This window comes from Rhinopithecus bieti, unplaced genomic scaffold, assembly GCF_001698545.2.
Source record: "Rhinopithecus bieti isolate Rb0 unplaced genomic scaffold, ASM169854v2 scaffold_15437, whole genome shotgun sequence".
Classification (NCBI taxonomy): domain Eukaryota; kingdom Metazoa; phylum Chordata; class Mammalia; order Primates; family Cercopithecidae; genus Rhinopithecus; species Rhinopithecus bieti.
The window spans coordinates 296,516-319,284 of record NW_016808212.1 but is presented as its reverse complement, the minus strand read 5'-3'; the positions used below and the strand labels follow the sequence as shown (position 1 = coordinate 319,284).

The window sequence follows — 22,769 nt, the reverse complement described above, 5'->3', positions numbered from 1 at the left end:
TCACCCACAAGCTTCTTGTCCAGCACATCCCAGAAGTCACTCACACATGCCCAACCAGACCTAATAATCTTACAGGAGAACCGTGTTAAAAAAATAAAAAAAAAAGTAGGGCCAGATGCAGTGGCTCATGCCTGTAATCCCAGCACTTTGGGAGGCCAAGGCGGGTGGATAATGAGATCAGGAGATCGAGACCATCCTGACTAACACGGTGAAAACCCTGTCTCTACTAAAAATACAAAAAAAATAGCTGAGCGTAGTGGCGGGCGCCTGTAGTCCCAGCTACTTGGGAGGCTGAGGTAGGAGAATGGCGTGAACATGGGAGGCGGAGCTTGCAGTGAGCTGAGATCCGGCCACTGCACTCCAGCCTGGGCGACGGAGTGAGACTTCGTCTCAAAAAAAAAAAAAAGTAGGTCTCCTAAACACCACAAAATAAAGCAGTGAGAGAAAAGTACATACTATTTATTTAAACATCAAAAAAGGGAGGAGGAACCCTGTAGAGCTCAATGAAATGCTAGCCATGACACTGAGAGAAATGACTCCTCTTTTCACCAGTGACATCATAAAACACAAAAACTGGGATAACTGAGAACCCTCCCATGTTTTAGGAATTACTTTCTTCAGAATTTATAAAATTATAGTGTGAAAACATTGCTTCATGCTTTTTATTTATTTATTTATTTATTTTTGAGGCAGAGTTTCACTCTTGTCGCCCAGAGTGGAGTGCAATGGCACAATCTCAGCTCACTGCAACCTCTGCCTTCCAGGTTCAAGTGATTCTCCTGCCTCAGCCTTCCAAGTAGCTGGGATTACAGGTGCCCACCACCACGCCCAGCTAATTTTTGTATTTTTAGTAGAGACGGGGTTTCGCCATGTTGGCCAGGCTGATCTTGAAATTCTGACCTCAGGTTATCCACCTGCCTTGGCCTCCCAAAGTGTTGGGATTACAGGCGTGAACCACCGTGCCCGGCCTGCTTCATGCTTTTAAACTGTATATATGCCATTTCTGATAACAGAGTTAGAAATGACACAAAGAGAATTTCATTTTATGTTAACAAAATGCAAAAATCCACAGTAGCGGCTGGCTGCCTCCCCTGAATTATATCAGAGACATATGACCTGTTCTTATGCATCCCCAGAGCTCAGATGAGTTTTTTTTATGATGATGAAATTTCAAGTTCTTGATTACCCTAGATACACCAATATATCTTTTCTGTTTAAAGACAAGACTCTCGCCAGGTGCACATGACTCACACCTGTAATCCTAGCACTTTGGAAGGCCAAGGTGGGCAGATCACCTTGAGTCAGGAGTTCAAGACCGGCCTGGCCAACATGGTGAAACCCCCTCTGTACCAAAAAACACAAAAATTAGCCGGCCGTGTTGGTGCGCACCTGTAATCAATCCCTGCTACTCGAGAGGCTGAGGCAGGAGAATCACTTGAACCTCAGAGGCAAAGGTGGCAGTGGGCCAAGATCATGCCACTGCACTCCAGCCTGGGTAACAACAGTGATACTCCATCTCAAAATAAATAAATAAATAAAAATAAAGACAAGACTCTTACCTGCCAACGTAGATACTTATAATCCATGTGCCCAACAAACAGAGACTTGGTAGTGAACGCGTAGGGTTGAACATCCACGTCTGCTCTCGTCACCTGAAACAACAATGAGAACTTTCAGAATCACCTCATTTCCTCTGTGTACACAGGGCATCTGTGTGTTTTAACAAGACTAATTTTGGGTAGGAAAAAACCATAGAAGAAACCTCACACAATAAAACTGCATCAAAACAGGAGCCTGGTACCTCTTCCTTCACACCACCAGGCCAAGGACTGGGGCACGAGGACAGAGTGAGGGCCAGCATTTGGAGGACAGCCACCAGCTCCCCTCACCCTCCCACGTCCTGCCCCACCGCCTGCAACGCCCGCAGAGCTCTTTATGATGACAGGAATGTTCTGTCTGCACTGTCCAAACGGGGCCGCCAGTCATGTACTGCTAACGAGCCTTCAATATGTGGCTCATGTGACTGAGGAGTTGAAATTTTCATTTTGCTGAATTAAACTGCAATTTAAAAAGCCACCTGGTCCAGCAGCCACCAAATCGGCCCCAGAGCACTGGCTCACTGTGGCAGGTTCAGAGCTGACAAGCATTTGAAACATCAGCAAGGACCCTGCAGAGCTTTGCTGGTCACCACGTCACAGCAACCTATAGACAAAACAAAACTTACAAATCGATTTTAAAGCAAGTGATCTTAAGGAGGGTGGAGTAGTTCATGCCTATAATCCCAGCACTTCGGGAGGCTGAGGCAGGAGGATGGCTTGAGCGTGGGAGTCTGAGATCAGCCTGGGGAACACAGTGAGACTCTGTCTCCACAAAAAATAAAAAAACTAAACAGGTGTGATGGCGTGCACCTGTGGTCCCAGCTACTTGGGTGGCTGAGGTGAGAGGATTGTTTGGGCCCAGGAGGTTGAGGCTGCAGCGAGTCAAGTCTGCACCACTGCACTTCAGCCTGGGCGACAGAGCAAGACCCTGTCTCAAAAAGCAGAAAAAAAGTTTCAACAGAAAGAAAGAATTTTGTAAATTAAAAATAAAGTGATCTTGGCACCGAGTAAGTCATAAAATTCGACAATTTTCTGGGCACATGAGCTGCTGCTGGTTGTAAATTCACATTTTAAATGTTGCTTTGCCTCTTCCTGGGTCCCTCAAACTCAGCCAAATTTTCCTGAAGCACCAAATGACCGAGTCTCTTAAATGTTACACTCAAATCCTAGTCAGTGAGCTCCCCCAGGGAAAGAGCGACTCGGCCTGTTACACTCAAATCCTAGTCGGTGAGCTCCCCAGGAAGAGCGACTCGGCCTGTTACGCCTCCAAATCCTAGTAAGGTGAGCTCCCCCAGGGAAAGAGCCCGGACTCCGGCCCTGTTTACGCTCAACCCTCCTAAGGTCCAGTTGAGCCTCACCCCAGGGAAAGAAACGACTGCCGGCCTGTTACGCGTCCCAAATTCCCTAGTCCAGTCGGGAGCTCACCCAGGGGAAAAGGAGCGACTCGGCCTGTTACGCCTCCCCAGGGTCCCTAAAGTCAGTGAGCCTCACCCCAGGGGGAAGAGCGACTCCGGCCTGGGTTACGCTCACTAGTCCAGTGAGCTCACCCAGGGAAGAGCGACTCGGCCTGTTACGCTCAATCCTAGTCAGTGAGCTCACCCAGGGAAGAGCGACTCGGCCTGTTACGCTCAAATCCTAGTCAGTGAGCTCACCCAGGGAAGAGCGACTCGGCCTGTTACGCTCAAATCCTAGTCGGTGAGCTCCCCCAGGGAAGAACGACTTGGCACCGTCCCTCTACTGGACCACGTACGATTTCATGTGAAAGCTGACACAGCAACCAAGGTAACAGATCACCCAGAAGCAGCTGCAGACGGGAAGACCTCAGCTGGGCGAGTGTCACCTGCCACCAGAACCCCCTGGCATAGCCATTCCAGGACAGGCCAACACCACCCAAGAAAACTTCTCCAGTTGTCAACAAAAATGCACTTACACAATTGTCTCAAATTCCTTAGAAATCACAGGACACACAAGAAAAAAAAGTAACGGCTTCTGTAATAGTAATATAAATGTAGATACAGACAAAGTCAGTCCTCTCCAAGAGGAACTCAGGTGTGCTCAGGCATGGGGGCCTCCTGCAGACCAGGGCAGTGTTTACTCAAGGACCAACTCGGAGGCCAAAATTATTCCCAAGGCCATCCTGAATCCCACGCAGTCAGAATACAGTAACGCTGACCTAAAGTGGTCAGATTATTTGTTTTACGATAAAAAAGAGACCAACCTTATTGATGAAACTGGACTTCCCAACATTTGGGTACCCACACAAAAGCAGAGTCCTGGTATTTGGATCAATGGTTGGCAAACGGGATAAATGCTGACGCACTATGAAAATATGAAAAGTTCACACTGAAAAATTAAGAAACTCAAAATGTAAGATTTGCTTTAAATTTTCTTTTCAACTTAGTTACAGTCCAGGCCTGTGGTGATATTAATCTTACTCCAACTTTTGTAATGCAACAGTGATGGAGAAAATAGTTGCAGAGAGTAACTGTATATATATAGTATATTCAACAGTTATTTCCCAAGTTTGGCTCTAGTAAGAATCATATTCCAGGGCCGGGCGCAGTGGCTCAAGCCTGTAATCCCAGCACTTTGGGAGGCCGAGATGGGCGGATCACGAGGTCAGGAGATTGAGACCATCCTGGCGAACCCGGTGAAACCCCGTCTCTACTAAAAAATACAAAAAAAAAACTAGCCGGGCGAGGTGGTGGGCGCCTGTAGTCCCAGCTACTCGGGAGGCTGAGGCAGGAGAATGGCGTGAACCCGAAAGGCGGAGCTTGCAGTGAGCTGAGATCCGGCCACTGCACTCCAGTTTGGGCGACACAGCGAGACTCCATTTCAAAAAAAAAAAAAGAATCATATTCCTCAGCCCTTCTAAGCCCGTGTTTTAACTCATTAGGTGAAAGGTGGGGCCAACAGCATCTCTGGAAGTGTCCAGACGATTCTCATTAGCAAGATGACATTAGGGAAACAGTGTGCTTCGAAGCCTGCATGCCATGCCGTTCTGGCTACACCTGGGTTACTGCCATTCTGCCACCTCATCTGTAACACACACGGCTCCAGGGTGGCACCCCTTGGGCCATCACGAAGACCACACAGATCTGTAGGAAAGCACCTGCAAAGCGTCCACGTATCATAAATTTTGTTTCAAATTATTTGCAAGATGCAGGAGGGATAAGAAAACCAAATGAGTCAAAATAATTTGTCATGTAAGAATACACACAAATAGGCAAGTAATTGTTTCAATAGAATCCTACTACATTAATTCAGAAAGTCCTATTAAATAAAAGTATATTTAAAAATAAAAAAGTCAATAATAAACTATGAGCCATCTTATTTTTTATACTTTTCAGTACTTTCTCATGTTTTGTCGTCTATGCCTTACCTATTAAATATGAAATACATAAATTTTCTTACCAGTGCTGTTGATTTGTAAGTATTATACGTGCTACCACTTTTTCAATAAAAACCAGCCTATTACTGTTTCTCATAAGTAAAGCCAGGAAAAATAACTACCCTGTCATCTCCAAAATACAACAAAACAGACATCTCAAGTCCTCAACAAGGACGCATCCTCTCAGCAGGACACTACCGCAGTTCCTGCCGATGTGTGACAGGCACCTTGCTCCAAATACTCCAAACTCTGTTTCTGCCTCTTGATCACTGTGCACATCCGTCCCAGGGCCGCGCGCTTCAGCTGTTTGCAGCGGTAGAGAGAGTCACCGTACTTCATCAGTCGCACGTAATCTTTAGCAACACTGTAAAAAATAAAAAGCATTAGTTTTTTTCCCCACTTTTGATAACTTAAAAGACACTACAGTAAAAAAGTACCTTACTTGTCCACTAAATTTTTGGCAATATTTATTTGCCCCAGAGCCAACTTGTAATGATCCTTGTCGTAGAGAATATTCATCAAATCAGCATAGAACGGATGAATATCCTGTAACAAACAAAAAAAGCACACCATGGTCACTCTGGGCCGGCAGTTTCTCATCCCTAGAAGTACCACTTGAAGAACAATTTCTTTCCCTCTCCCTTCAAGCCCGCAGTGTCTCCTCCTCAGTTCCCTCTCCTGGCCAGGGGCCCTGTCTATTTAGTCCTCTGAGAAAACAAGCATCAGAAGGGATGCGGGCGCCAATGGTCATGGCTCCCACCCACCTCGGTCCCAGCGCAGTAGTGGAGCTGTAGGACCCAGCAATGGCCAGCCCCCGGCCCTGCATGTCCCCTTCCTGCTGCTCAGGAACTCAGCGCCAGAAATTCTTCCCTCCGATTATTCCCATCAGCCTAAAAATTTGCCGTTATTTCCCAATCTTTAGGAAAAAAAATTAAAAACTCCCATGGCCCCCAAATCCTTCCTATTCCTCCTCTTTGCTCCCAGGAGGTACTGTGTCTCTCCTCTTCTCTCCTCCCTCTCTTGAACCCACTCTCACCAGAATTCTGTGTCTACCGCTCCTAAACAGCCTACAAGCTCACCAAGGACCTCCCAACGACCAATTCTCAGTTTTTGTCTCACAGACCTTTTGAAGCACTGGGGGCTGGCTATGCACCTGCCTGCAGCATTCTCCTCACAGCTTCCAGGCAAAGAGTCTGCCCCCTCTAAGTCCTGTGCTGGCTCATGCTCACAGCTCTACCCGGAACACTCATGCTCCCCACAGCACCCTTCTTCCTACATTCCCTTCCAAGGTGATTTCAGATAGATTTAAACGTCGTCTACATTTTACTAATGCATTTTAAATCAACAGGTCAGCGTCTCCTGACATATCTCACCAGTGCATATAAACTCGACCCCTGACTACCACCTCCAATTCCATGTCCCAGTGTTCACCTCCCCACCCCGCCCCACCTCCTGGGTCTCCTGCACCTGCTGCTTCTTTGACTACAGGCCTGACTCTCTCTCCCCGCACAGATACTCCCTACTCCCTTCCATGGCTTCACTGCATTCATCTGACACGCTGTTTACTGTCTTTTCTCCACCAGAATAAGAGCAGGAACCTTTACCACTTCTGGATTCCTAGGGCTCAGAACAGTACCTGACAGACAATAAGCACTCAGTGAATGACGACTTAGTGTCTAACCCTACACCACTCTGAAGTTGTTCTCAGATAACTAGTCCTGGCTTTGAAAGAAGTAACAGAATGTTAATACATTTGAACTCTCCTACTTCTGATGGTTATAACACTGAGGATGAAAAGATAAAACTTCTTAAAAGAACCACAAAAATCTGATACTAAGTAGATCAAAATATGTTGTTTGCTAAAATCAAGTGTTTCCTAATATCAAATCAGTGAAGAATAATCTCATTCTTGGCCAGGCGCGGTGGCTCATGCCTGTAATCCCAAAACTTTGGGAGGCTGAGGCAGGAGGATCACCTGAGGTCAGGAATTCGAGACCAGCCTGGCCAACATGGAGAAACCCCATCTCTACTAAAAAAAAAACACAAAAATTAGCTGGGCGTAGTGGCACATGCCTGTAATCCCAGCTACTCGGGAGGCTGAGGCAGGAGAATCGCTCAAACCTGGGAGGTGGAGGTTGCAGTGAGCTGAGATCATGCCATTGTACTCCAACCTGGGCAACAGAGCAAGACTCCGTCTCAAAAAAAAAAAAAAAAAAAATCGAAACATATTCTTACTCACTTTCTTCACCCCCAGGTACTCCCTAGTACCTGACCTTTCCCAAGAAACCATTCACTCATTCAACAAACATCTACTGAGCAACTGTGTCAAATCCTAGACAGATACAACTTAAGTGTCTGTCCTCTAGCAAGAATTTTTGCATTTTAAGCACTTCTGTATTTTAAAAATAAGCCATTATTGGCTGGGTGTGGTGGCTCACGCCTTTGGGAGGCCAAGGCACGCGGATCACCTGAGGTCAGGAGTTTGAGACCAGCCTGGCCAACATGGTGAAACCCTGTTTCAACCAAAAATACAAAAATTAGCCAGGCATGGTGGCAGGCACCTGTAATCCCAGCTACATGGGAGGCTGAGGCAGGAGAATTGCTTGAACCCGGGAGGTGGAGGTTGCAGTGAGCCGACGTCGTGCCACTGCACTTCAGCCTGGGCAACAGAGCAAGACCCCGGAAAAAAAGCCATTATTACTTGTTTAAATATGAAGTACTGTCACAGAAGCCAAACGTTTCTCTCTGCTTACACCTGCCTTCAGCGACTATTCTGGGGCAAAGGCGGATTTAGGCTTTGAGACTATACTGCTGATCCCCACGCCCTTCACAACCTCAAATAACCTTGCAACCACATTACCCCATGCGTGGTGTCATGAGGCTTTGTCAGCAGTGCCTGCCCAGCAGACACTGCTCTTACTTTTCTACAGCTAAAGAAACAGGCAGGCCGGGCGAGGTGGCTCACGCCTATAATCCCAGCACTTTGGGAGGTTGATCACTTGAGGTCAGGAGTTCAAGACCACCCTGGCCAACATGGTGAAACCCCGTCTCTACTAAAAATACAAAAATTAGCAAGGCGTGGTGGTATGCACCTGTAATCCCAGCTACGCAGGAGACTGAGGCACAAGAATTGCTTGAATCCAGGAGGCAGAGGCTGCAGCGGGCTGAGATCGCGCCACTGTACTCCAGCCTGGGCGATACAGTGACACTCAGCCTCAAAAAAAAAAAAAAAAAAGAAAGAAAGAAACAGGCAAACTACAATGTGCAGCAGAGAAAGGAGCTCAAGGTTTCTGGCTTCATTCAAAAGTCACAGCTTCCACGTGATCTCTTCTTGCCAAAGAAGAAAACAGTCAGTGCTGAACTGTCATCAGCTGATGAAGCAACAAGATCACTAACAGTGGTGGAGTTTACACCACTCACCCAAGCTGAGCCCAGAGAAATAAAACCCTTGGAAAGAGGGTGCAGGAGATGAAGCCCAGACAACCAGTGAGCTGTTAGCTTCTGAGTTCATAACCCACAGCTATCATTACCACTTGGGTTGGCACCTGCAAGCCCAGGGGTTACACAGAAAGCCTGAGAAGAGAGTTTTGGGCCTCCTTAGATGGGGTTTGGTCGGAGGAAAGAATACTAGGGAATCAAAAACCCCATATTCTGTTCCCTCCCTTATTAATTCAACAAATTAGTTATTTGCCACTAACTTATTGAGTAATCTAAGTCATTTATTTTGTTTCCTTTTCTGTCAAATGAGTACACCAAACTGGTTAAACACTGGTTCTCTGAAGGCTCATATTTACATAACCACAGAAGTCCCCCAAATCACTTACATCCAATTTAGGGAAATCTGTTAGAATTTGTGAAAGTCTATCATGGTAATTCTGTTGAGTAAATTTGACTTTTCTCATGTAAAAATGTCTAATGCGATGAATTTGGTAATGTTTATGAATAACAGTTGGAGTCTTTCGTTGAGTCTTCGACAATGTCAGGTCAATAAAGTCCTGCAATTAAAGAAAATAAAACATAATTACATCAAAAGTGTCTACTTTTGATCCACGTATTTGAAACCTTCTTAAAACACTAATTACAGTACTACATATTTTAAATTACAAAAATGTAACTAAACATTTTATGTACAACCTTGTTCATCTTCAAACACACGGCTGCTAAGATAAATTTTACGCCATACTTTCTTGATGCTATCTTAATTTCCAAACACCTAAGAACCTTTGAAACTTAACTAATCAGAGAACTCAAATCATAAACTAGAAAAAATAGTTGAGAAAAAGAAACAATCCTCCCATTTCTTTATGCGTATCTTTGACTTTGAAAGTACATAAAACAACAGGTAAAACTAAAATCCACTTCATAATTTCCTAAGAGCATGGACGGGAACTACTTGAGGAGATGAAAGATTTTTGCATGAGTTGCCCAGTGCAGAGTCAGCACTTCTCTTTAATAAGGATCCGATTCCCAGGATTCCTCAATCCAATGTATCTAGTCACACAAATTTACTTGGATCTTTTTTCTTGAACACTTTGATTAATTCAACAATTTGATTAACTCAATATTATTTCAAACAAAGGTTGTTAGGGATATTTGGGTGCTGAAGATAATGAACAAGATACTGTCGCTTCCTTCATGGAATTCAGGGTCCAGTGACAGAAGTAAACAGGTAGGCACAACACAGTCTGCCAAGTATTGTACTATGAGGGGCACACACGGTCTTCCCTCTGGGCCTACAGAAGATCTTCCCTACACTCTTCTGCGCCTAATGGCGTTCACACATCCTGAAGGGGGACCAGTTCAAAGGTTACCTACTTCATAAGATTGCCCCTGACTCTCCAACTTACCACAGCTAACCACACTCTTCTCCTCTCCCAATCCATGTGGGTCCTCCATGATAACAATGTTTCATTTCTAGTATGGTCATTGGTGATGTGACTTACTCTTTTTTGTGTTTTGTTTTGTTTTGTTTTGTTTTGTTAGAGACAGAGTCTTGCTCTGTTGCCCAGGCCAAAGTGCAGTGGCAGCACAATCTCCACTCACTGCAAGCTCCGCCTCCTGGATTCACACCATTTTCCTGCCTCAGCCTCCCCAGCAGCTGGGACTACAGGCGCCCGCCACCACGCTCAGCTAATTTTTTTGTATTTTTAGTAGAGACCAGGTTTCACCGTGTTAGCCAGGATGGTCTCGATCTCCTGACCTTGTGCTCCGCCCGCCTCAGCCTCCCAAAGTGCTGGGATGACAGGCATGAGCCACCGTGCCAACCTCGACTTACCCCTCTTGACAACCACTTCCAAAGAGGCAGGTATTTTATCTAATGCATTTTTGTAACACAGTACCCAATGCACAGGACAGGCACTCACTTAACAGCTTCTAGAATGAACTGAATACCACACACTTTCCTGATGTGATTTTTTTTTTTAACTTCCAATCACCAAACAATTAACATCACCCATTTTTTAGGTAAGTAAACTCATCTGTTCTCTAAAAATACAAATCTCATTCCACAGAAGATGGATGGTGTACTAACATATCCTAAAGTTCTCCACATAAGTCAATAACATGAACAAAGCTCATGTAATCCAAAGAGCAAATTCCCTCAACAAACTTGAGAGATGGCTGACCAAAAATACAAATAAGACATGATGCCTGCACCTGAAAATACTACAGTCTGGCTGGGCGTGGTAGCTCATGCCTGTAATCCCAACACTTTGGGAGGCTGAGGCAAGTGGATCACTTGAGATCAGGAGTTCAAGACCAGCCTGGCCAACATGGTGAAACTCCATCCTACTGAAAATACAAAAATTAGCCAGGCCTGGTGGCCTGCGCCTGTAATCCCAGCTACTCAGGAGGCTGAGGCAGGAGAATCACTTGAATCTGGGAGGTGGAGGCTGCAGTGAGCTGAGATCACACCACTGCACTCCAACCTGGGCAACACAGCAAGACTGCATCTCAAAAAGAAAGAAAGAAAGAAAATACTACAATCTATCAAGAGATGTGTCAGAACAATTGTCAGGAAGAAATGAGAAATGGAGAGAGGCGGGGAAACAATTTTTGCTATGAAGGTAAAATACGAGACTCCCACAAAGCTTTCCAAGGCAAGCTCATCCCGTCGTTGAGACGTGAAGAAAAGGAGACACTGATGAGAGGGAAACAGTCACTCTGCAGGGACTTCAGTAACTCCCTCTCGTGCAGGAGTTCCTGAGAGGCTCGAGCTGCCCGTCAATGTCTGTATAATTGCGACCCAAATTGAATGTTCACTACATAAAAACGCGACTTCTTAAAAGTTGTACTACTGGGGCTGGGTGCGGTGGCTCACGCCAGTAATCCCAGCACTTTGGGAGGCCGGGGCGGGAGATCACCTGGGATCAGGAGTTCGAGGCCAGCTTGGCCAACGTGGTGAAACCCCGTCTCTACTAAAAACACAAAAATTAGCCGGGCGTGGTGGCGCACGCCTGTAATCCCTGTTACTCGGGAGGCTGAGGCAGGAGAATCGCTTGAACCCGGGAGGTGGAGGTTGCAGTGAGCCTTGATCGCGCTCCAGCCTGGGAAACAAAAGCGGAAAACTCTGTCTCGGGGGGGGGAAAAAATCCTAACACTTAACACTTGTTGACTCATTCTTGCCACACTAACCAACGCTGTAAAAATTTAGTCTGGGCCTACTATGGTCTAAAAAAGAACAGGGGTTCCCAAATTTAACAGTGAAAGAGAATGACTTAAAAATTAAAAAGTGTTAAATCACGATAGCAACGAACCGAGGATTCCTGAGAGGGGAGGGGGCTACGCCAAACCCAGAATCTGAAGGCTCATCACGGACCACGGAGTGCTTCCTCCCTCACATGTTGGGGTCCCCTCCACTCGCCCAACTCGTCACCCAGGGGCCCTCCAGGGAACCCTACTCTGGGTGGACCCCGATCTCTGGGGGCCCTCAGTCTTTGGGTGGACCCCGGTCTCAGGTGGACCCGGGTCTCTAGGGGATCCGATCTCTGGTGGACCCCGGATTCTGCTGGGGGAGGGGAAATGATCTCGAGTACGCGTCCAGCAGGTCCGGCCCGGGAGCGGGTGGTGGGCGAGCGAAGGCGACCGCTCTCCCACGACTACAGGCCCGGACCCTCCCCTGAGACCCCGCTAAGAAGAAGGCGAAAGTAGCAGTGGCCCTCCCGGAGCCGCCTACCTTGGCGGACGGCACCACCGTAATTTTCTTGAAGTTGTAGTGCGCCATGCCGGCTGCCGTATGCACGCGGGTACTGGGCACTCCCGGAACTTCCGCCGTCGGGAGCAGGTGGGATTTCCGCCGTCGGGCGCTTGCCGTACATCACTTCCGGGAGCTCAGCCAAACGTGTCTTGCGTGCTCTATGGCGCTTTCGGCGTCGCACAGCGCACCCGCCCGGCCTGGAGGCCCGCCGCGGAGAGTGTGTGAGGGCCCCGGCAGCGTGGGCGCAGGGGAGAGGACGCCTGGGTTTTAGGGGGCGCGCGGAGACTAAATTCATGCTAGGTAAAGCAGAGGCTTCCGACAGACTGCCCTGCGGGTTTCTGGAGCGGGTTCAGGCCCCCAGCCACCCGCCCTGGGCCAGGGTTCGAGGCTCCGGGGTCTTGGGATTTGGGGGATGCGGGGCTTAGGAGTCCAGAGGGTCGAGGGTATCCGGGAGTCTGGGCGTCCCGGGTCGCGGTGGGCCCCGCAGAGGAGGAGGGAGCCGCGCGTGCGGGGCGTGCCCGGGCTCTGGGTGTAGAGCAGGTGACGCCCCCACCCTGATCCCGGGCGGTGGTGAGGAAGCCCTCGCGGCTCCCCTGCAGCCCTCCTTTCTCGTGCTTGTTAAATCCCAAAACGGGCGGAGAAGGGAAATCCTGATCTAAGGCGAAAGAGGTGCCGCTGGTTCCGCACAGTGCCTTAGGAGAGCCAAGGAAGCAGTTGCGAGAGATAGTCCTGTGGGGTCCAACAGAGGAGAAAGTTGATGAGGATGGAGCCTTTACTGCTTTAATGTTTGTGAAGAGTGTGGCCGCTCCCTTAAGGAACCCAGGGCCACATCCCGTAAATTAAACGTTAGGTAGAGCTGACTCAGTCAAGCAGTGTTCAGAGCTGTTGACTACATGTTAACTCGTTTAATTCCTGCAACAGCCTCATGAAGTGCGTGGGGAAACCCAAGGCACAGCAAGGCTCGAAAGCAGCCCGGGGTTGTGCAGCTAACGGGCAGCAGAGGTGGGCTTTGAACCTAGGCAGCCTGGCTCCAGCAAACCTACTTCTAACGATTAGCTATACTGCTTCTCACGCATCTGGGATGCCCCCCACTCTCCAATCCTTTTAAATAAGTCCTATTATTCTTACACGAAAATACCTCTCATAAATTCCCAACATTCCAATATTGAAAATCATTCTGAGTCATGCTTTTCTCATCTATTAACTATGCTTCCATTTTTGTGTCACAAGCATACCTCCTACATCTCTGGCACTTCTAAAGGAAGCTTCTAGGATAATTAGGATTCGCTGCTATGATCATTTGCTAAGCCACAGGACAGTTCTGGCCACCGTTTCCGAGATTAGCAAAGCTATGCTCGTACTTACTGCCCTTTCTTTTAGGTTCTTACATGTTTCCTCAGCCTCTCCCACTTTCTCTCTCTCTGATATAGCCAGTTCCTCTTTCTTTTTCTTTTAATCCGGTATTTAGATAAGTCCAGACAATACTTTGCTTCAGATGGCCAAACATCCTTTCTTTAATTCTTCTTCTTTTTTTTTTTTTTTTTTTGAGACGGATTCTCACTCTGTCACCCAGCTGGAGTGCAGTGCCACGATCTCAGCTCACTGCAACCTCCACCTCCGGGGTTCAAGCAATTCGCCTGCCTCAGCCTCCCGAGTAGCTGGGATTACAGGCACCTGCCACCATTCCCGGCTAACACTTTTTGTATTTTTAGTAGAGACAGGATTTCACCATATTAGCCAGGCTGGTCTCAAAACCTGACCTCAAGTGATCCACCCACCTGGGCCTCCCAAAGTGCTGAGATTATAGGTGTGAGCCACCTGCTTTTAACTTGTTCAGCTACAAAGGCATGTCTGTGAATGCACAACCATAATGACTCATCATGGGCCCAGAGCTGTGACAATGGTAAGGTACCAAGCATCCTACACCATGTGCGTGTTGATAAGAATCAACACCCTTGCCTATTCTTGTGATTTCCTGGCTGAGTATAGCTTCTTGGGGGCAAGTATGTGTTCTACACCACTAGGAGCAAGCTTCTCTATTGATAGACTTCTGGGCTTCTCTGGGGAAACCAACCGCTAAAGTCCTTTTCTGAGGAGAGTCAGAAATGCTGCCTGCAGTATGAGGCACATTGCCAGTTCTTGACTGTGTTAACAGAGGTTCCAGCTACCAGGATGCCTCCAAGTGTACCTTGTGACAGAGAAAGGTAGTTCTCAGCCGTAGTAAAGGATGCTCTCAAGGGTACTCTGCAAAGCTTCTGACTGCCAGGCACTTCTCAGTGAAAAGCTTTGTTTTTCAAACCTCTTTGTTTTGTGGACTTGGTATTTTCTGTTTTACCTTCTTGTTGCTGTAATTCTGATGAATGAAAGGTACATTTTGCAGAACTGAACTTCCTGCCTGAAAGGAGCCTTTGCATGGGGATTAGCCATCAGTAGCCATCCGGTCTTAGAGGGTCCTAGGAGTGCTCCATCGGGCCCGTCGGCCACTTCCCTGGATCCCCACAGGAACTCACTCAGAACGAGTCGCAGGCTGCTTTGTACCTGGATGCTTCCTCGCGTACATCTTGTTTGCAAAGGAAGTAGCCAGCTCTTTGTGAACAGGAACTGTGTCTTACTCTTCTGCCATCCCTCCCCTCAGGCAGCACTGCCGAGAGCATTCGCAGTGGCCGTGGAACTCTGTTGATTGAATGTTGGCTTGAGGAAGTTCCTGATGTAGTTGGGGCTGTAGCAGTTGGAATCTGGCTTCTGCGATACTCAGGTAGTCCTACTGAATTACAGTACCGTCAGAACCCTGTGCACAACCCTGAAATGGGTCGGAACTCCACACTGTGCCATAAAGAGGAAAACTGTCAACAGAGAAGTCTAAGGAAACAGCCTCCTTTGTGGAAGGCAGCAATGGCATGAGAGCCACCCTCTGGGCCAAAGGTGCAGCCTGACATTCTCTGCAGAATTACACAATGAGTTAAGAGTGTGAGCTTCATTTCTGAGATATAGCTCCACCCCCTGTGATCCTGGGAAAATTTATCAGCTTCACCAAGCCTCTGTTTCTTCACTCTTTGCTCAGTTACTATCTACTAGGCATTTTAAAAATACTTTATGTGAATTATTTTTGTTTTTCACTAACCCTATTCTACAGGCATTAATAAGTGAGCAAAGAGATTCTGTATGATTAGTTACGCATTATTATGTATTATCTATGTTCTTATTAACTGCTTAGTTATAACATTTGCTAAACTTTTGTTCTGTTTATTAAATTCTCGTTGAACCTTAACAACTGCAAAGCAGGGAGCCTCCACCACATGCCAGGTCACTTGCTTTCCTTCTTGGGACAGCATAGTGAGGTAGGTGTGATTGTCTCTGTTTCACAGATAAGAGTGCTGGCTTTGATGTGGTTGAATGCTTGCTCACCGTCACACAGCTGGAGAGACACAACTGGAGGTGAGTCCAGGGAGCATGGAATTCCAAGGCCACTCTCCTTTTGCATTGCCAGCCAAGAGTGGCTTTGTTCTTGACCTCTTTAGGGTTATTACCTTGTTTGGTATTTGTTTGTTTGTTTGTTTGTTTGTTTATTTATGAGATAGGGTCTCACTCTGTCACCCAGGCTGGAGTGCAATAGTACGATCTTGGCTCACTACAACCTCCACCTCCCAAGTTTAAGCAATTCTCAGATTTAAGTGCCTCAGCCTCCCGAGTAGCTGGGACTACAGGTGCACGCCACCACACCCGGGTACTTTTTGTATTTTTTAGTAGAGGCGAGGTTTCGCCGTGTTGTCCAGGCTGGTCATGAATTGTTTGGTATTTAAATGGAGGTACATGATGGATTGTACTTGGGGTCATATGCTGTCAATAATCCCCCAGCACCTGTGTTTCACTAAAGCACTGCATACGCAGACAGGTTGTTTCTTCTGTGAGAATTCCGTTCCTGTGTGTGGATCATGACAGGCACCTGTGCTAATGAACTTCTGCCCTTGCTCACGTCAGAGCTGCTGATAAGGGCTGTTTCCATGGGTTGAGTACGAGTCATTCAATTGACACACTGTTAAAAACATTCTTTGCATTCTGCTGTTCCATAAAGGAACAATTTTAGGTTTAATGGAAATCTTCCGATCTCTTTTCCTAGAGAAGATTTGTGATAATAATAAATGTACACATATTTGAAATGCATGTACTTATGCTTGTGTGATCAATTTCCAAACGATTCTAAATATCTGCAGGCAGAATTTCTTAAGATTAGCATTCTGTGCTGTACCCAAAAAGATACTCGAGGTAAGCAAAGATAAGTTTCATATTGCAACAGACATCTGAATCCTTGGTGTTTATGGAAGCTGGTTAAGCAGGTGGTTGTGATGTCTGACCCTCAGGTTAAAAACAGCGAAAAAAATTCACTTTGATGATGTGACGTTATTGTCACAAGTTTAATAATTGATTTTGAAGGTCTGCACAAGGAAACCATAATGTTTTAGCAATTTCCGTTTTCCAGAGGGAGGAGGCTTAAAATTTCAATTCCAGCCCTGCCACCAACTTCTAGACTAATAGTAAGCTAAGTGCCTTTCCCGCTATTATTTTTAATTAAAAACATATTATTTCCTCACAAAAGCATAGAGGTATAAAAATAATATTCGCTATCAGAATGTATCTGTCTGGACAGTCTAAATTATCCTGTGATAACAAATAGTCTCCAAATCTCAGCGTTGGTTGTTTCTCTCTGATGCTTCATGCCCACTGCTGTGGACCAAGTTGAGTCTCCCCAAATCCGTATGTGAAAGCCCTGACCCCCATCGTTATGGTATTTGGAGATGGAGCCTTGGGGAGATAATTCGGTTCAGAAAAGGTCACGAGGCTGGAGATCTCCTGGTGGAGTTAGCACTTATGAGCACTTCTGAGGAAAGACACCGGAGGGCTGCTCCCAGGCTTCCCCGACCCCATGCATGCACCAAGGAGAGACGATGTGAGCACAGAGGGAAGGCAGCTTTCAACAAGCCAGGCAGAGGCTGCAAGCAGAACCCAACTATGCTGATGCCCTGATCTTGACCTTCCAGTCTCCAAAACTGTGAAAAGAAAATTGCATGTTATTTAAGCCACTCAATCAGTGGCATTTTGTTATGGCAGCCCAAGCTGGTTGAGATACCCACCACAGGTCAGCAGGGGCCTCTGTTCAGGATGGTCATTGAGAGATCAGACTTCTGGAGTAAAGGTTGACAATAGCTATGCCGAGGAAAGGGGAATGAGTTTGACAATCAAATGTTTCAGTCTCATGTGCCTATTTCTGGACAGTGAGTTAAGAATAACAGAGTTCTTTGTAAACAGTACTGATGCCTACTGCATTGGCATCTAAAGCAGATGCCCTTTAAATCTATGTTCAATTGAGCTGGGCGCAGTGGCTCACGCCTGGAATCCCAGCACTTTGGGAGGCCGAGGCAGGTGGATCATGAGGTCAAGCGTTCGAGACCAGCCTGACCAACATAGTGAAACCCTGTCTCTACTAAAAATACAAAAAATTAGCTGGGCGTGGTGGCGCAGGCCTGTAATCCCAGCTACTTGGGAGTCTGGCGCAGGAGAATCACTTGAACTTGGGAGGCAGAAGTTGCAGTGGGCCAAGATCGCACCACTGAATTCCAGCCTGGGTGACAGGGTGAGACTCTGTCTCAAAAATAAATAAATAAATAAATAATAAATCCATGTTCAGTTGATAATTAATCCAAATATTGTACAACGTATAATGCCAAAATACTTCTGTTTAGAAAATCTGAACCTATGACCATTATATAAAGAGACAGGTAATAAACCCTCTTCTGTTCGTCTGTCCCAGGCTAATATTGACTAATGCAGGTCTTCATCAATGTTCATTCATTTAAAACCTCCATAAAAGCATCAGTGTACCTGGGGACTGACAAAGTCGGAATTCCAAACTCTTAAGAAAACATGAAAGAACTCTCGTGAATGATCCTGCCCAGCAAGTAACTCCTATCCTGTTTCCTTTCTCCTTACAGTCTTTTTCAGCTGATCATCATCTGCATAGCTCAGTTTCCATTGGGATTAATTCAGACCACTTTTTAATTTTAAGTTACTCTCATTTTCAAAATTTCTATGGCAGGCCACCATGCCAATACTCAGTAAACAGAAGGTGAAACACATCAAAATGGGAAAGTACTAGGAAGGCCATGGGATTGATGGAGAAAATTGAATCATACAGAATTTTAATAACGTTAAATAGTAAATTTTAGAAGTAGATATGTAAAAACTTCATGATTTCATATTTTGAGGCAATGTGTTATCACCTGCGATATGTGGCTTTATCTAGATCATGTTTTCCATTTTGTCACCTGATCACAATCTGCTCTCTTTTCCCTTTTTACTTGACTGACTGACTCTGCCATGAGAAAATGTGGTCTAGTCCAAATTATTTTTTAAAATATAAAAAGTTATAGGTTGAGGCTGGGCGCAGTGTCTCATGCCTGTAATCCCAGCACTTTGGGAGGCCGAGGTGGGCAGATCACTGGAGGTCAGGAGTTTGAGACCAGCCTGGCCAACATGGCAAAACTCCATCTCTACTAAAAATACAAAAACTAGGTGGGCATGGTTGCACACATCTGTCATCCCAGCTACTCAGGAGGCTGAAGCAGGAAAGTTGCTTGAGGCAGGAGGTTGCAGTGAGCCAAGATTGTGCCACTGCATTCCAGCCTGGGCAACATAGTGAGATTCCATCTCAAAAAAAGGAAAAAAGAAAAAAAGAAAAGCTGTAAGTTGAAAAAGTGGCAGATCAAGAATAGCTTTGACCAGCACATATATGCTAAAAGCAGGCTTATCCTGCTGCCTACTGCTAGATTCAGGCAATTTCAGACATTATCTGTTCCATACATAATACATTTTAAAACAAGTGCCATTTTACGTGGTCGGCTAGGGATAAAGGACAGTCTCATATTGAAAACAGTACATGGCTGGGTGTGGTGGCTCATGCCTGTAATCCCAGCACTCTGGGAGGCTGAGGCAGGTGGATCATGAGGTCAGGAGTTCAAGACCAGCCTGGCCAAGATTGTGAAGCCCTGTCTCTACTAAAACTGCAAAAATTAGCTGGGTGCGGTGGCAGGCATTTGTAATCCCAGCTACTCTGGAAGCTGAGCAGGAGAATTGCTTGAACCTGGGTGGCAGAGGTTGTGGTGAGTCAAGATCATGCTACTGCACTCCAGCCTGGGTGACAGAGTGAGACTCCGTCTCAAAAAACAAAACAAACATTACAAAGTACCTAAACTATGTTTTAAACACCCTTTAAAGTTATCTAAATATTACTTGATGATATAGTTTGGATATTTTTCTCATATTGAATCTCATCAAATCTCATATTGAATTATAATCCCCAGTGCTGGAGGTGGGACCTTGTGCGAGGTGTTTAGATCACAGAAAATTGGTCCCAACAGGTGGAGCATTGCTATAAAGATACCTGAAAATGTAAAATTAACTTTGGGTCCAGGTGCAGTGGCTCAACCCTGTAATCCCAGCACTTTGGGAGGCCAAGACGGGCGGATCACGAGGTCAGGAGATCAAGACCATCCTGGCGAACACGGTGAAACCCCGTCTCTACTAAAAAATACAAAAAACTAGCCTGGCGAGGTGGCGGCGCCTGTAGTCCCAGCTACCCCGGAGGCTGAGGCAGGAGAATGGCGTGAACCCAGGAGGCGGAGCTTGCAGTGAGCCGAGATTGCGCCACTGTACTCCAGCCTGGGTGACAGAGGGAGACTCCGTCTCAAAAAAAAAAAAAAAAAAAAAAATTAACTTTGGGACTAGGTACTAGGCAGAGGTTGGAAGACTTTGGAGGGCTCAGAAGAAGATAGGATGATGAGGGAAAGCTTAGAACATCTTAGAGACTGGTTCAATGGTTGTGACCAAAATACTGTTAGTGACATGGACAGTGAAGTCCAGGCTGTTGAGATCTCAGATAGAAATGAGGAAATTATTGGGAACTGGGTCAAAAGTCACCCTTGTTATGCCTTGGCAAAGAGCTTGGCTGCGTTCTGGTCGTGCCCTAGGGATCTGTGGAAGTCTGAACTAAAAAGTGATGATTGGGGCATCTGGCAGAAGAAATTACTAAGCAGCAAAGCGTTCAAGAGATAGCCTGGCTAATTCCAACAGCTTACCTCAGATGGAGGAGCAAATAAATGACCTAACATTGGAACTTACATTTAAACAGGAAGCAGAGCATAAAAGTTTGGAAAATCTGCAGCCTGGCCATGTGGCGCAGAAAGAAAAAGCTTTTTAAAGGAATTTAAGCAGGCTGCAGAATGATCACATGCTAGGGATATTTGCATAACTAAAAGCGAGCCAAGAGAATGGGGAAAAAGGCTGGAAGGCATTTCAGAGACTTCCCAGGAGCCCCTTCCATCATAGGCCCAGAGGCCTAGGAGGACAGAATGGTTTCACGGGTCATGCCCAGGGTATCCATTGCCCTGCACAGCCTTGGGACACTGCTTCCCACATTTCAGCTGCTTAGCTCCAACCATGGTTCAAAGGGGCCCAGGTACAGCTTGGGCTTTGGAGAACATAACCCTTGGCAGCTCCTGCATAGTGTTAAGCCTGCAGGTGCGCAACATACAAGGCTGAAGAACTCTTGGTGGCCTCCACTTAGATTTCAGAGGATGTATGAGAAAGTCTGAGTGCACAGAGAAGCCTGCTGCAGGGGCAGAGCCCTCACAGAGAACCTCTGCCATGGGGAAATGTGAGGTTGGAGCCTCCACACAGAGTCTCCAATGGGGCACTGCCTAGTGGAGCTGTAAGAAGGGGGACATCATCCTCCAGAAACTGGAATGGTAGATCCACCAGCAGCTTGCACCCTACACCTGGAAAAGCCACAGGCATTCACCTCCAGCTGGTGAGAGCAGCCCAGGGGGTGGAACCCTGCAAAGCCACAGGGGCAGAGCTGCCCAAGGCCTTGGGAGACCACCCTTGCAGCAGTGTGCCCTGGATGTGAGACATGGAGTCAAAGGTTATTTTGGAGCCTTATGATTTAATGACTACCCTGCTGGGTTTTGTTTGCCTGGGGCCTGTAGTGCCTTTCTTTTGGCTGACTTATCTCTTTTGGAATGGGAATGTTTACCCAATGCTGCCTATATCTCCACTGTGTCTTAGAAGTAAATAACTTTTTTTTTTTTTTTAAACAGGCTTATTGGTAGAATGTACTTTACTGTCTCAGATGAGACTTTGGACTTGTGAGTTAACGCTGGAACAAGTTAAGATTTTAGGGGACTCTTGGGAAGGCATGATTGTATTTTTTAATGTGAGAGGGACATGAAATTTGGGAGGGGCTAGGGGTACAATGATAGAGTTTCGATATTTGTCCCTGACCAAATCTCATGTTGAACTATAATCCCCAGAGCTGAAAGTGGGGCCTGGTGGGAGGTGTTTGGGTCATGGGGGCGGATCCCTCATGGCTTGGTGCTGTCTTTGCAATGGCAAGTGAATTCTTATGAGATCTGGCCATTTAAAAGTGCATGGCGCCTCCCCCACCTCTCCTAAGCTTTCACCATGTGACGTGCCTACTCCCTTTTCGCCATCCACCATGATTGTAAGCTTCCTGAGGCCTCCCTGGAAGCTGAGCAGATGTCAGCACCATGCTTCTTGTACAGCCTGAAGAACCATGAGCCAATGAAACCTCTTTTCTTTATAAATTACTTAGTCTTAGGTAGTTCTTTATAGCAATGCAAGAATGGCCTAATACACTTTGGAAAAAAAAAGCGTCAGTGAAAGCAGGTACTCAGATGGAGCTCTGCATTGGTTTTCACTCTCAGAGCATTTGCTGAACTGAGTGAACTCCAGTTTTGGTGTTTATAGCCTTGTGGGGATGAGGCGCTGGAAATAAAACCTAGGGCTACCGAAGGTGAATAGAGTATTCACTCTATAAAGCTGGGTCCCAAAGGGTACACACTGAGCACTAAGAAAATGGGTAAAGGAGGCCCCTGAGAAGTCATAGCCAAACCCTAGGCCTCATGCTGGTCTCAGAGTGAACTTGGCAAAGCAACACAATTTTTCCTGAAGAAACTTATTTTCATGCCAGGCCCCAAAGAATACCTACAAATAATGTTCCATGGAAAATGAACAACTCATAATAAAAAAAATCATTAAATCCAAAAGAAAACAAGGCATTAAGAATAAGAACCAGCAGAAACAACAAATAAGATAAATTAAATCACAAAGACTTCAGATATTGGAATTATAGGACACAAGATACAAAATAATATTGTTTCTTATGTTTAAAGAAGTAATACACAAACTTTAAATCTATGCAGAAAGGAAAAGAAAGAATCTCAGGCTATAAAACTCAACTAAGAAGACTTGGAAAAAATCTAACTGAAATTTCCTGATTAAAAAAAAAACTAATTACTGAAAATGAAAACTTAATAGACAGTTTTAACAGCAGAATAGAGATAGCTGAAGAAAAGTAGAGAACTGAAAGATAGATGAAAAGAAAGTATCCAGATCACAAAAAAGTAGTGGGAAATACAAATTTATATTAGTTCCTGTTTCAGGCAGGAAATAGATGGCACACTCGAAGAATTTAAATGAATATAATTTAAATTTTTTTTTTTTTTTTTTTTTT

General features: G+C 46.0%; 1 protein-coding gene and 1 long non-coding RNA gene across 4 annotated transcripts in view; one reads left to right on the top strand and one right to left on the bottom strand.

Moving 5' to 3' along the window:
• GTPBP4 (GTP binding protein 4) overlaps positions 1–12,282 on the bottom strand; it is a 28,714-nt gene extending 16,432 nt beyond the window's left edge. Inside the window, exons 1-6 of one of the 2 annotated variants that reach the window (XM_017885807.1) lie at positions 12,164–12,282; positions 8,814–8,984; positions 5,432–5,535; positions 5,217–5,353; positions 3,817–3,917; positions 1,560–1,652 (exon numbers count right to left, since the gene is read on the bottom strand). In XM_017885807.1, coding sequence (XP_017741296.1) covers positions 1,560–1,652; positions 3,817–3,917; positions 5,217–5,353; positions 5,432–5,535; positions 8,814–8,984; positions 12,164–12,211 — 654 coding nt within the window. In that variant the 5' untranslated portion in view covers positions 12,212–12,282. Of the gene's footprint in view, positions 1–1,559; positions 1,653–3,816; positions 3,918–5,216; positions 5,354–5,431; positions 5,536–8,813; positions 8,985–11,744; positions 12,120–12,163 lie in introns of those variants that run through there. The other variant, XM_017885808.1, reaches the window with a different exon arrangement.
• Positions 12,283–12,394: 112 nt separating this feature from the next.
• Positions 12,395–22,769, top strand: part of LOC108538008 (uncharacterized) — a 35,503-nt gene continuing 25,128 nt past the window's right edge. For both annotated transcript variants that reach the window (XR_001887977.1, XR_001887976.1), the window contains exons 1-2: positions 12,395–12,484; positions 15,550–15,619. This is a non-coding gene — a long non-coding RNA (uncharacterized LOC108538008). The remainder of the gene's footprint in view (positions 12,485–15,549; positions 15,620–22,769) is intronic.